The 13,800-nt window shown below is 42.5% G+C and overlaps 1 protein-coding gene across 1 annotated transcript; it reads right to left on the bottom strand.

Annotated features, from left to right (window-relative positions):
• Positions 1–2,718: 2,718 nt before the first annotated feature.
• c1ql4a (complement component 1, q subcomponent-like 4) lies at positions 2,719–13,455 on the bottom strand. Its single transcript, XM_061808031.1, has 2 exons — positions 12,904–13,455; positions 2,719–2,898 (listed from the first exon to the last, which is right to left on the bottom strand). Exons 1-2 carry the CDS (start codon positions 13,447–13,449, stop codon positions 2,719–2,721), a joined length of 726 nt encoding a protein of 241 aa, XP_061664015.1. The 5' UTR covers positions 13,450–13,455.
• Positions 13,456–13,800: the final 345 nt, after the last annotated feature.

Raw genomic sequence — 13,800 nt, forward strand, 5'->3', positions numbered from 1 at the left:
TTAGAGTATTGATTATTTTAATCCTCTTATTTGTGCGTGTGAGATCCACGCGGCGGCGCATCAGACTGGGACATCACTAATGGGCTGCGGCCGGAGCGCCTCTGCCGCTCGGATGAACTTTGAACCCCGCTTTAACAGCGACTGAGCGGTCCCCGCTGCGGACGTCCACATGATCTCTGTGCTCACAGGTAAAAACATCCTGATCGTGTACTTACGGGTCCAGGATAGCATCAGCCCTCGTATAATGTTATTCCTTTCATTAATAATCAAATGGGCTGTCAGCACAAATCAGCCATTATCGATGACGTGCACCGTCGCTCTCCACTCATGTCTATATGTGGTCTCTTCATTAAACTTTATTTCCGCCGGGCATTTATGTTGGCCTTAACCTTAGCTCTGAAAATCGAAATGTCAATAGCAAATTATTTGAACCAGTCAGTCAATTGATCAGTGCTGTCAACTGTTCATAAAAGGATACAACGTGTATATAAACAAATTCCTCTATGTATACTCTTGACTCGTGTTCTAGCTTGTCAAAATTACTCAGTCATGAAAATGTAGCAGATTAACAAAACTAACATCTTGTTATAAATAGGCAAACATTTGGTCACAGTGCTAAGTCCCTTCAAATGTATTTCCTTCATTCATTCATTGCTCTTCAACCAAGCAAAAAAAATTATTTTATACCAGGTCAAAAGTACATTTTATCTTTAATTGAGTCTTTTGACTTGCAAAGCAGCGACTTTGTCACATCTCTGTCATCATTGTAGCAGGGTTATTATTTTGTATAAAGTTTACAGATGTACGTCATTCGCTGTGTATTGGCGGATGTATCTTTTGTGCTTTAGGGTTAAGTTACAATAAATAAGTCTGATAAAGTTCAGCTCTACACCCTAAACAACAAAATAATAAACATTCTTATATAAGTGCACTGTCAATGAAAACTGAGCATTATTGGCCTCACAGTTCTGAGGTCCTTGGTTCAATCCCGGCCCTGCCTGTGTGGAGTTTGTATGTTCTCCCCGTACCTGTGTGGGTTTTCTCCGGGCACTCCGGTTTCCTCCCACATCCCAAAAACATGCAACATTAGTTGGACACTCTAAATTACCCCTAGGTGTGATTGCGAGTGGGGCTGTTTGTCTCCATGTACCCTGCGATTGGCTGGCAACCAATTGAGGGTGTACCTTGCCTCCTGCCCCTTTACAGCTGGGATAGGCTCCAGCACTCCCCGCGACCCTTGTGAGGATAAGTGACAAAGAAGATGGATGGATGGATGGATAAACAGCAATCCCCTAAATTCTCAGACCTCATTTACCATTTGCACAGTTGTTTGTGACCGGGTTCTATCTAAAAAGGCAGATATGGGTTTTTTTTTTTCCTCTCTCGCCAAAATCCTTGATGTGTTATAAATTGAGATCAATGTAGTGATATTAATGTACAGTATGTGACTTGGACAGTGTCTTAAGACATACAGTATTGGAAATCCATGTTGAACAGGCAGGCAGTGACTCACCTTGTTAAGTTCAGTGTTACGCCATATATTGAATTCTGCTGTCAGACAGAGTGTGGTGGTATCGTATGTTTGTGACCCCTGCATGTGCATGCCTGTTCAGCAATAACACAGAATACACCTGATGTAGGCATATATTATTTAATAGCAATTGTTTAACCCACCTCTTCAACATAATTTAGCAGACAGATGACATTTTATATTCCGAAATAATAAAAGAAAATATACTGTATATGACAGTATAATGTATTGTACAACATTTAATTTCGGTTAAAGGACATTTGTCACTTCGACTGGTCCTTATCTATATGCTGCATCCATTCACACACACACACACACACACATACGAACACTACTGTAAATAATACACTCAAATGTCACCACACGCCAAATTGCAATGATAAAATGTGATTTTTTTTTTTCCTTTGGAAACTGTAAAAGGAAAATATTTTTGGCTTGTAAAATACAACGGTTCAAGTTTCCCTGTAAACATGAGGAGAGACAAACTCACAGTATACAGCATAAGGTACACTTGTACAATGAGGTCAATACAATACTTTGCCTTTACAAATATTACTGCACTCAATTTTGATTGACTCTGTCCAAAATGCATGAATTCAATAAACATGCATTTGCCCTGTGCCTTATGAGAGGCCACAACATAGAATAATACAACCACAATAAAATGAGGAAATTAACACATTTCTGACAATGCCAATCACAACTGAGTACTGGATTATACTGTAATCAAATTTGATACAGCTAATGTGTTAGAGCTTGTTCAGGTGTGTATATTAATATTAGTAATATAATTACACATTAATAGAGAGCAGTAATGTTGATGAAAATAATTTGCCATTTCCTTGTGATTAAAGTTGGAATAATTATTGCATAACAATATTGTTTTGATATTCAAGTTAAGGTCAAATGGAACACAGAGTATTTTGTATACGTTTGGGCCACAAAGTGCACACAAAGGACATTGTTAAATGTCGCACATATGAATCAACTTAATTGTAATTTTCCCTTCACCATCCACTCATTGATTATGTTAACGTTGACCCGAGTGTGTGTGCTTGCATGCATTCAGGTGTGTGCATTGAGCTCCATGCATGTGTTGTGTGCCTTCCGTGTATGAAGTCTTGTTTGAGTGTACGCCGTATACATTATTTGAAAACTAGTTGACTGTTCTGATCCAGTGATTGTTGTCAGTCTGGGTAGATGAGGAATCCAGAGAAGGTGCTATACTTGTTTGTGTTGCCCCCGTGGACCTTGCCGCCGTCCAGCTGCACGCACACCTCATCGCCCACGTCCAAATGCAAGATCACACTGTTGGACGCGTAGTCGTAATTCTGATCGGCGTCCTGAGCGATGGCGCTGGCTCTTACCTGTCACCCGGAAAGGACAAGTGCATTAACAATTAGATGACAGCTGGAACTGAGAACACTTGCAAATGAATTCATGACTTTTTCAATAGCCCTGAGCATTCAGCGGCTTTTTAAATGAATCGCGTGTCAGTCTTCTGTCACCTTTTTGGTCACGTTTCATTATTAAGCACTCTCATCTGACACGCTCATAAGAAAGTTTGGGATCAACAGTCATGGCAGTCTAACAGATGGATAGCACAGTGACCCATGACCCCCAGATCTGGACTGACACACAGCCACTCTTCCTTATATTGATTCATTGTGGTAGAGGTTCGGGATGGGGGATCTAAATGGGATTTGGAGATAAGCAACATCGCTGGTGACTATGCGTTTAGGAGAGAAGCAGCATCACTTTCTACAGTGGCTATTGACCTGTTGCTTATGATTCTATAGTCCAGCTCGATATGCGTGATATTGAGTGGTCGGTGCCGAAGCCAGACAGCTTCCCATTTGCATGCCGTGTGCGAGCTGGGACTTATTGACCCAGAGGCACTGGATCTTTACTTGTTTGCTAGCACATTTAATTGGGTTTACGCGTTCTTGATCTTTAAGTACACATGCCTAGATTGAGGGGAAACAGGATTTCTATATTAGTGCAGTAGCTGGTTAACAACAGAAATACTCTTTTCCAAGATACAAGTCATGGGCATAATTCAACAATTCCCAAGTGCGGTGTGCGGGCTACCTCAGAAAGAATCCCCAAATACAATGATGCGTTTAGATGTGCGTGATGCGACTGGCAAGTTTTTTGAGATGCGAGCCAACATTCAACTGATGTTTTCGCTTTGGCTTGCAAGTAAAACATTTGGCATACCATCGCTCAGTAGTTGCAGTGAACTCAACTACCATCACAATAAACATCAGTTTGGCAGAGGAACAATTCTTCAAAAAAAAATAAAAAAACTTCAAGCTCTTTATCACTACTCCCACTTGAAGCTTACTGTCAAACTCAACATGAAACAAAGACAATTCAACATGTATTTAAAGCCACCAAGTAGCTTTGATTTAGATAAGTCTTTTTTAGCTTCATGCTAACAAACAATGCAAAAACTCATAGACTAACCAGGAAATAGGTTTGGTTTCACAGTGTTTCAACCTGTCAACAAATGGATATGTAAACACCCAGTGCAGCACATTTGGACAAGTATAATCTCCATATACATTTTTTTTTTTTGCATATGTTCAGAAATAAATGGGAATGTACCAAACTAAAATCCCCATGATCTTTTATTTGGGGGTAATACAGTAGTACTGAAGGACTTTAACAAAGAATTTCTTTTTCAATTTAATGTAATTTTATCCATCCATCAAGAGGAGTGCTCATTGCAGGTCATTTTAAAACACTCAGTTTTTCTTTTTCAATTTCAATCATTCCTGTGTGAAAATAGATGGAGTTTATATTTTCATCAGTTTTTGTTGGCTTTCCTCAAACCACTCTATAGGTGTGCTCCAAGGAACGTCCACCCTACACCCAAACTGGCTGTCACAGGGCTCACATTGGCACCATGGTGTAGTCTGCCTTCCACCCAAACTTAGGTGGAATAGGTTTTGGCACTCCCGCATAAGCAGCTTGGAAAATGGATGGGTGGAAGAATTTCACAGAAAAATGTATAACAATATCATTTTGGTTCAATCAATTTTCTTTCCCTTTTCATCAGACCTATAACATGGCCAAAGCACAATGTTTCAAATTGTTCAGGATTTAAATCTTTGCTCATGGGAACACCACTTGCCCCTATCTGGAAATTTGAATGTTAAAAATGAATAAATGACTGCTTTATTTTGCACTCTTCACAACCAGTTCAAATGTGTTTGTATTAAACCCGCCCATGTTGACAGTTCAATACTTGTGCCGTAGCAGCCACGGTCGCAGGACCCAGCAGCTATCAGTGGCCTTGTGTCTGGCTCACTTTCCATCTGCATAGGGAGCAGTCAATCTCTGTCACCACCCAGACAAGCTGTACATGTCTGCATGACAGCTGCGGAATATGATCTGCAACCAAACCACCCGTCATTTGGAGCCTTTCTCCCCCACAAGCGTGCATCAATTTGCAAACAGTCAATCGTGCAGCAGCAGAGTCTCAATTATTGTAAGTAAATATATACGCTCCCCATTTTATTGTCATTCAAATGTACAATCCTTTCCTTCAATCATTGGTGTATGAATGCATGAATGTGAGGATATGTCAAGCATTTTGGGCACCGCATCGTGTAGGTAAAGAGCTCTCTATATGAGTCCACTTCATTTTTGTCCCTTCTAAAGCCACATTGATTGGAGAAAGTCAGGATCCCTAGTGGCTGAACGGTTCTTCAAACTTTCCTTTGATTATCCATTCTATGACGGCTACAATCCTGTATGTATCCTTGCCACTTGCTCTTCCCTGTCAGCCATTGAAATAATGGTATGAAGAAATAATTATAATTTGTGCTTTTGGTCAACGACATAATGCTGAGTCTTAAAATGTTCTTCTTTTTTCTTGTACAGGGCTAGTTCAGTAAAGGTTCCCAACTGCAGTGTGTTGAACACAAGGAAATATATTACATTGCTTGGCAAACTTCAAAGAGGTGCTTTGCAAAAGAAATAAATAAAATTTAAAAATCACGTTTGTGATTTTTGTTAAAACTTTCCGAGTTTCCCTGACAGTACTGTATAAGTGAAATGATCTGTTAAAAAAAAAAGATGGCCCTATCTTCCATCCATCCATTTTTCTGAGCTGCTTATCCTCACAGGGGTTGCTCGAGGCAGGAGGCAGGGTGCACCCTGAACTGGCTGCTAGCCAATCACAGGGTACTTGGAGACAGACAACAGTTGCCCTCAGAATCATACCTAGGGGAAATTTTAAGTCTCCAATCAATGCATGTTTTTGGGATGTGGGAGGAAACTAGAGTGCCTGGAGAAAACCCTCAGGCACAGGGAGAACATGCAAATGCAACACAGGCAGGGCTGGTATTGAGCCCCGGACCTCAGAACTGTGAGATCAACACTATTGCCAACTGCTCCACTGTTCCACCTTGCCCCATCTTGTACCTCTAATTTGATTTGTTAAAAAACACCATTCCAGAGAACAGACAACCACTCAGAAGGAGAAAACATGATGAACGAGGTGTCAATTATTTGTTGTGCACTCATCCACTATTGCCTTGGGCATCAGTAGGATTGCTTAAACTATGGCAGAATATCCACATCCAAAAAATGAAAATTAATTAAGTGAGACTGCATTCAAATTTTGTTCACAGTTTTAAAATTGCAAGCTCCCCTTTAAGTTGTCCTTATGAATAAGAAAGGTGAAATGTGTAAAATACAGTATAGCCTAACTGCTTTATTAATTCAGTGGTCATTTAAGGCAAAGCTCGTTTCTTCTTGCTCACATTCAGTAATGTGCGGCGTTGTATTTAAAAAAAAAAAAAAGCTGATGTAATTCAGGAGAGTGTAGGTGTTTAAATAGTCAATATGATTATTAGGAATTCCTCAACCAAGGCATTTACTCACTCGTGTATAAAGGTTAGATTGTTGTTGTGCTTGACTTGTTTTGTAAGAGCCAATATCACATTTGCATTTTGGCTGCAGCTGACAGCGATGCTGCGGTGGTGACTTGTTATCAACGTCAGGCATATGTCATCCTGCTCATTATTTTGGCCAAGCGGCAGCAGACAGGAACACGCTTTCACCCCATCAGGCCGTGGCAGATTCTCATCACTTAAAAGTGTGTGAATTCTTCACGTCCCGAAAAAAAAAAAATCTTTTTCACTAATATGCAAGAAATGAATTGATGCTTTGAGCTTGAGTTGTTGGCTGTGTGGCAATAACACAAGTCATCGATTAATACACTACACAGGCAGAGTGTCATGGTGGCATTAAGACAGGAACCCAACGGAGGAGTTTGATATGGATGGATACAGGATCAACCTCAAACTAGGAGTTGGCGTACAAACCGTGCAGCAGGAACCCCTAAGGCTTGCCATCGGCAGTTTCCACCTACAGGTAGCCCTTTCTTTATAGGGTCGCCAATAAACCCAACTGGGAGCAGTCAGCGCATGTGAGGAGTAGGAAGAGGGGGCAGCTATGTCGTCATTTTGAATACACAGAAAGACTGAGTTAAAAGAAAGAAAGCATTTAAAAGAAAGAATAAAAAAGAACAAGGGTCCGGGAAAAGAGCGGGGGCGTCCAGAGTCACGGACTGATCAAGCAAGGCTATTTTGTGAGACCAGAGAGATGGAGGGCTATATGAAGTCTTGTTTTCATCTGTGGCGCTGTGCTCCTCGGGTAATAAAACTGACAGGATTCATTCACTGTGATATACTGACCTCTTAGAGCGGAGACAATAGAAAAGTAGCTGTTAAACTTACCTAAGGGACTATAGCACATAGGAAGATGGTCAGGGAAGGGTTGCAGTTTACTGTGTGTGTGTGTGTGTGTGTGTGTGTGGTGTGTGTGTGTGTTGTGTGTGTGTGTGTGTGTGTGTGTGTGTGTGTGCGCGCGCGCGCGCGCGCAAATTGAATATTTATTGAGAAGATCGTCCTCCAGTGGGAGCCTCCATATTACTACAAGTGTCTATTGCGTGCAGCCATATCCCAGATTGCTATTACCTGCCATTCAGTGCCATGATTCCTAACGGACAGCAGGATTGTCTTGGCCATGTACTGTAGGTGCACAGTATGGGAGGAGCGATAATGAAATTTATGTGGAACAAGGCTGATGTTTCCTCTCTTATGAGATGATCTTGAACCTTACTTTAGGCCTAATTAGATTTCACCTGTATTAGGAAAGTGCCTACTTGGAGCAGTGAGTGATGATATTGTAACACTACTTGACCTTTAAAAATAGCGATGGCAGGTGAGAAAACTGTCAAAGACTGAAAGGGGAATCAGGACTATTCATCTGCAATGTCATCAGTATCATAAATTCAATAGTATGACTTTTGTGTTCCCTAGCTAAAATCAAATTATACTATTGTATCAATGTCCAATGTCTTTAGCCTTTAGCCTCTCTAACGCTTAACCCTTCTAGAAAACTTGGCTAACACAACTATCTAGTACAGAGCCTCAGCGACTTCATGGGCCAAAATTTAGATTTTCGCACACAGGTGCACCCTGTCTGGGGCCTGATAGTAAAGGAAGGTACATTGATAGGAATTGTTATTTTAAATACAATTTGTCAGATGATTGTCCTTGCTCAAACAACTAGCCACTCCCAAATTCATGAAAAACAAAAAACAACAACTTGAAGCTGCTGTCAGCTTCACAACAAAATGCCTTTGACAAAAAAAAAAAAAAAAAAGTCACCTGTTGCCAGAGGAAAATTTTTCTTTGCGCTTACTGCTGCCCTCTTGAGAATATTCTAGTATTTTCTCAGGGAGAAAGAGGAAATGTAAAATTCCTGTCAAAATCCTTGAATAACATAAATACAACATGTGGACCTGTCACCAAAGCTACTAAAGCAAAATGATAGGTTGACAACAACATTGTCAAAATAATTGCCTTTGCAGGTTGATTGTGTCGTGTCATCAACATGGAAGCTACTGAACCAAGGCCCATGCTCTTCAATCACAAATCCCCAGGCCCTAAACCCCCGACTGGCCGCGATGATTTGTGAAAGTTAGATTGAGGTGTGAGCATGTTGGGCTCACAGAGTGAGGATTTTGGGAATGTAATAGGTAGCGGATCTATGAGAATCCCACGGAAGCCCTGCAGCAGGCAGCACACCCTCCTAAAATGTAAGCAGCACGTTAACAACCTCATGTGTTACACACAGTGTCCTCATGAGAACTAAGTAACATTTTGTGCGCCAAAATTATTGATAATAAATGGGTTGGGTAAGGGGGGGGGCATTGCTCTGAGTTATTTGTCTGTGTCTGGACACTGACACACTTGATAGCTTCCTGTAAAAATCTATTCATAAAACCCTAACCCTAACATTGACCATTCACAAAGAACATTTTAATTTTAAGTTTTTTTGCCCTTAATGAATAAACTCCAGATTAAAAAACAGCATTTTATGCTTACTTTAGTTCATATCTGCAATTTATATTTGTTGGATGATATTACACATTAATGGGGGGAAACTATGCAAAAATTTTCATAGGAGGCCAATAATTTTTCACAGCACTGGAATTCAGATTTTTTTTTTTTTTTATCAAGCGTTTGTGTCGCCTCCTCACCATTTTCACTCATGTTCTTGTAATAACATAGAACAGAAGACATCCATCAACTCAAATCAAAACACTTAATAAACAAAGGTTTGTAGAATTTTATTTAAAAAAATAGGTAAAGTGCCTGAGACTTCCAGTCTGTGCTGTAAAACAGGTATGCGTTCTTCTTTTCCTTTCAGCTTGTCCCGTTTGGGGTCACCACAGCGTGTCATCTTAGATGAACCCATATTTGTTTGGCACAGTTTTACGCCGGGTGCCCTTCCTTACACAACCCTTCTGCATTTAGCCAGGGAGAGAAGCTTACAGCACCTGGTATTCCCAGGCAGTCTCCCATACAAGTAATAACCAGGGCCAAACCCGCTTAGCTTCCGAGATCTGACGTTCTCGGGGTAGCATGGCCGTAAGCTCTGTAAAACTGATATGTAATGTAAAAAAATTGGCCAGGAGTCACCTCGCTGCACCCCCCTCCCCCGCGCTTTCTGGTTAAGTGTGTGCAAAGCATCTCACGTCCAGCCACTTCCATAGCATAGCATGAGCAATGTTTTACCATAGACCAATGTCATGAACTTTGGCCATATCTGACTTTTTTTTTCTGAAAGAATGACAATGGGCAGCACGGTGACGTAGCTGGAAAGCGTTGACCCCGGTTCACTCCTGAACTCGCTTGTGTGGAGTTTTCATGTTCTCCCCGTGCCTGCGTGGGTTTTTCTCCGGGCACTCCGGTTTCCTCCCACATCCCAAAAACATGCAACATTAATTGGACACTCTAAATTGCCCCTTAGTGTGATTGTGAGTGCAACTGTTGTCTGTCTCTCTTTGCCCTGCAATTGGTTGGCAACCAGTTCAGGGTGTACCTTGCGTCCTACCCGTTCACAGCTGGGATAGGCTCCAGCACTTCCGTGACCCTTGTGAGGATAAGCAGCTAAGAAAATGGATGGATGGGTGAATGACAATGAATGCCAATTTTATAAGAAGACTATTTAGCAAAAAAGTGTGAAGTGGTGTCCAAGTACTAAACATCCATACAGTGTTAGTGAGTATATGGGTCCCCCTTTCCATGTGCTCACCCTGCATGTGGAGAGGTCCGAGGGGTTAGATGGAGTGTGAGCCGGGCGGTGGCCAAAGGCATTTAGCTCGGCGGTCCAATCCCCAGCTACAGAAGGTGGTTCAAGGAATGTGGAATGTCACCACACTGGCAGAGAAGAAGCCCAAGTTGATGTATGAGGTCAAGAACTTCCAATTAGCGGGTGCATGTCTTGGATACTCGGGTTTCTGTGTTGCCGCTTCACCGATGGTGGGGGAAGATGCCAATAGTCCAAGCTGTGCAGTCCAAACGTATGATGAGGGTTTGCTGGGAACTGGGATTTTTATGGCATTTATGTATCTCAGGAAAACTCCACACTCCAGGAATTACAGCAAGCCTCAGACTTGAATAAGTTGCATTTCTTGGGTGGTTGTGTGCACATGAGCCACTTACACACAGTGGGTGTCATTATGAGAGAATTTGGGATACGTTGATGATTCACAGGCTAGAGAAAAAAAAATCTATGCATGGACGATTATGACCACAGTAGAGATAGAAAAGAAAAACATTACCTGTGCAGTCAGTAATGTTTTGTAATGGCAGTGGTTTGGACAATGGAAAATTATCCAATGGAGCTCAATGGGACACAGATTTTAATTTTCCTTTCGAGATTTCTGTGTTCTTGCAGCCGACCTTGATGACTTGTCAAGCCGAGACGTGCCAGGCGTGTGTCCATTGGTCATCCCGTCCTGGCCTTCGTTGCCAGCCTCCCCGATGCCTCGTCTGGCAGCCAACTGTCTCCAGACCTCCATGTAGTCATCCATCTTCTTTTGCATCACATCCCCATATACCCGTCAACTCACTTGTCTTCTGTTTCCTTCCCTTTCATATACTCCAAGCGGACATCTCAGCTTGTCCCTGTCATGTCGAGGTACTTATGTTTCATTGATTCTCACGCAGCCTGATATGTGTTTCTGTCATGCTATGAAGGTTGCAAACAGAAGGAGGGGGGATTTTTCTTTGCTTCAGGGTGTACAGGTAAAAAGTAAAATCTGAGCACCTTTTGCAGTAAATAAATAAAAACCATGACAGAACACAGGTCTTTTAAATCTCCATTCTGCAATGCAACATGCCTAATATAGTTTGTAAACCCAAGCCACAACCCCCAGGCTGACTGCCCACTTTGCTCGCTCCACATATGATCAAATGTTCTGCAATTTTGACTGCATCTCACACTCCTCTTTCTTCCCCACCAGCTGCTGGCCTTCTGTCAAGCCCAGTTAGGCAAGCGTTCTATTAACGGAACTGTTTAAAGAGGTCACCTGACGGGTGTCAGATGGGCCTCAGTGCGCTTAAATAATTGAGTTGAATGAAAATATAATTAATGGAGAATCAATGAACAAATGGGGTGGGATGATTTACAGAAGGAAAGTGAAGTAGGCATTCAGAGGATATATTTTAATGTTTTAATTATTTAGTAGGCAAAACTGACTTGAATAAAAATACAGGACATCAGACAGGCCATTTGATGTATACTTGCTTGTGTGCTCAAGTGAATTTCCTTTCAAAATAACGGTAAGGAGTTGTTAATATAACTGCAATAATCAGAATCACAAGAGCAGTATGGATGAGCGTATAGTTGTTAGCGCACATTTGAATCATTACTTGTTTGATTTCTGAGTGAGAATTTACTAGATGTGCATGCATGACAAATGTGTGGGAGAAAAGAAGCTTTCCTGAATTTGGAGTCCAAAATGACGTTGTCGTGAATAGTGATATATCCTCCCTTTTCTCCTCTCTCACACCCCAAACACCCACTGCCCCACATCTCCTCTATTCTTAATTAGTGTCTGGGGAATGCAGTGGATGAGTGGACTGTCAATTTTGCATTCATTATTAATTTAGCTGAGGTGTCAACTGACTGGACCGTGTCGTGATGGACATTCCTCTGGTGCTCTTTTGAACTTCTGTTTAGGCGATAATCAAACTGGCTTTGCGAGCCACTCTAATTAGACTTCCTTTTGGTGGCGGCTGCGTTCTGCCACTTGTCATTTAGGCACAGCGCACGTGGAAATGCAAATAAAGATGGCAGGCAGGTGACTTCAGACTATGAATTCCCCTTTAACGAGGAGAAAAATTCCCCTTTCATTTCTCATCTGTCATTCGTCCACCTGCTAATTGGAGTTTGCTCTGAATGTGAGGAGTTCACTGCTGTTGGTGAACATGAGTCAGTAGTACATACAGTTAACCATCTTCTATTGGCTCACCGATAATGTCGCTGTGCACATGGCTGACTTTGTACATGCAACAATGCAATCATTTTAGCACAGTGATGGGAGATTCGCGGTGTGACAGTTTTCTGTCTTTATTTTCCTATTTAATATTGTAAATCTGGTTCCATTGTGTTTTTTGCACCTTCAATAGTGAATCTTAACTTTGTATGATTCGAACACACAAAAGTGACGCCAGTCTGTCTGCTCAAGAACAATAGTGAAAGGTGGAGGTCTGAAGCATCCCATCAGAGGAAGACAACACCCCTACCTTTGAGACCTCTCTGTTAGTAACTTGGTCTTCAAGTAATGGGTTCAGATTTTTTTTTCCTATTAGAACAAGTATTCCCCCCAACCCCCAACCCCAACGGAACAGTAGCAACCAATCCAAGGTGTTAGCTACCTCTCACACTCAATCAGCTGGGGTAGGCTCTGCCTTCCCTGTGACCCTGAACAGGATTAAGTGGGAGAATAAATGGCTGGATTGTGTACTGCTTCCACATACCCACACGCATTTACTCACCAGTCCATTCTTCTTCAGGTCCGCCCACATGCTGGTGCCATCGCCCCCTCTCATGAGCACATGGTAGGTGAAGAAGTATATGCCAGGCAGCGGACAGGTGAACTTGCCAGTACTGGGCTCGTAGTAGTTACCTACGTTGGTTACCACATCATCAAATTTCAGTACTTCGCTCCCCTCGTGCTGCTTGCGGAGCCCCGCATAAAAGGCAATTTTGGGAGTGTATAGGGAGGGAGAATAGCCTCCAGGACCGGGACCCGGGGGACCCTGCGGCCCTGGCTTGCCCGGGTCCCCAGGTGGCCCACGCGCACCTGGGGGCCCGGGGATCCCTGGTGGTCCTCGGATGCCAGACCTGATCTTCTTCCCAGAGTAGTCCTGGGGTGGCGGAGACACGGCTGTTAATTCCTGGCCTCGCTGAGAGGTGGTGTAGGCATCGCAGACCATCCTGCAGCTTTCGAGCATTTCATAATGGCTTCCTTCGCTTGCTGTGTTTCCCCCTTTGCTCGTGTGGACCAGCAGTGGAATGGCTACCAGTAGAATTAGAACCATAGCTACACCTACGGCCGCTCCAATAACACGCTTCCGGCGGCTGAGACGTGAAGCAGCCAGTGTCAGGAAGTCCTCCTCCCCCTTGACTGGAATAGTGCCTGCCAGGGTGAAGCCTCTCAGGGAACCAGTATGTTGTGAAAAGGTGGACAAGGATGTGAGCAAGAGAGGGGGAAGTATATAGGTGGGACAAGTGTACGGAGAGATGAGAGGGGCCAAATGGCAGAAAGCCAGAGGGAAACAAGCAGATGAAAAGCTTCCAAGAAAAATGATGTCGAGGAGCGATTAAAAAAAAAAAAATTCCAAAAGACTGCGATTAGAAAGAGAAGAAAGATGAAGCTTTACAGCTGTGGA

This window comes from Syngnathoides biaculeatus, chromosome 2 (assembly GCF_019802595.1).
Source record: "Syngnathoides biaculeatus isolate LvHL_M chromosome 2, ASM1980259v1, whole genome shotgun sequence".
Classification (NCBI taxonomy): domain Eukaryota; kingdom Metazoa; phylum Chordata; class Actinopteri; order Syngnathiformes; family Syngnathidae; genus Syngnathoides; species Syngnathoides biaculeatus.

What these genes read in the sequence shown, in the direction of transcription:
- c1ql4a (XM_061808031.1), bottom strand. Translation starts at nt 13,449, where the DNA reads ATGGTTCTAATTCTACTGGTAGCCATTCCACTGCTGGTCCACACGAGC. An exon ending in ACCTGAAGAAGAATGGACTG is followed by an intron (nt 2,899 to 12,903) that starts GTGAGTAAATGC and finishes TCCGGGTGACAG; the next exon opens with GTAAGAGCCAGCGCCATCGC.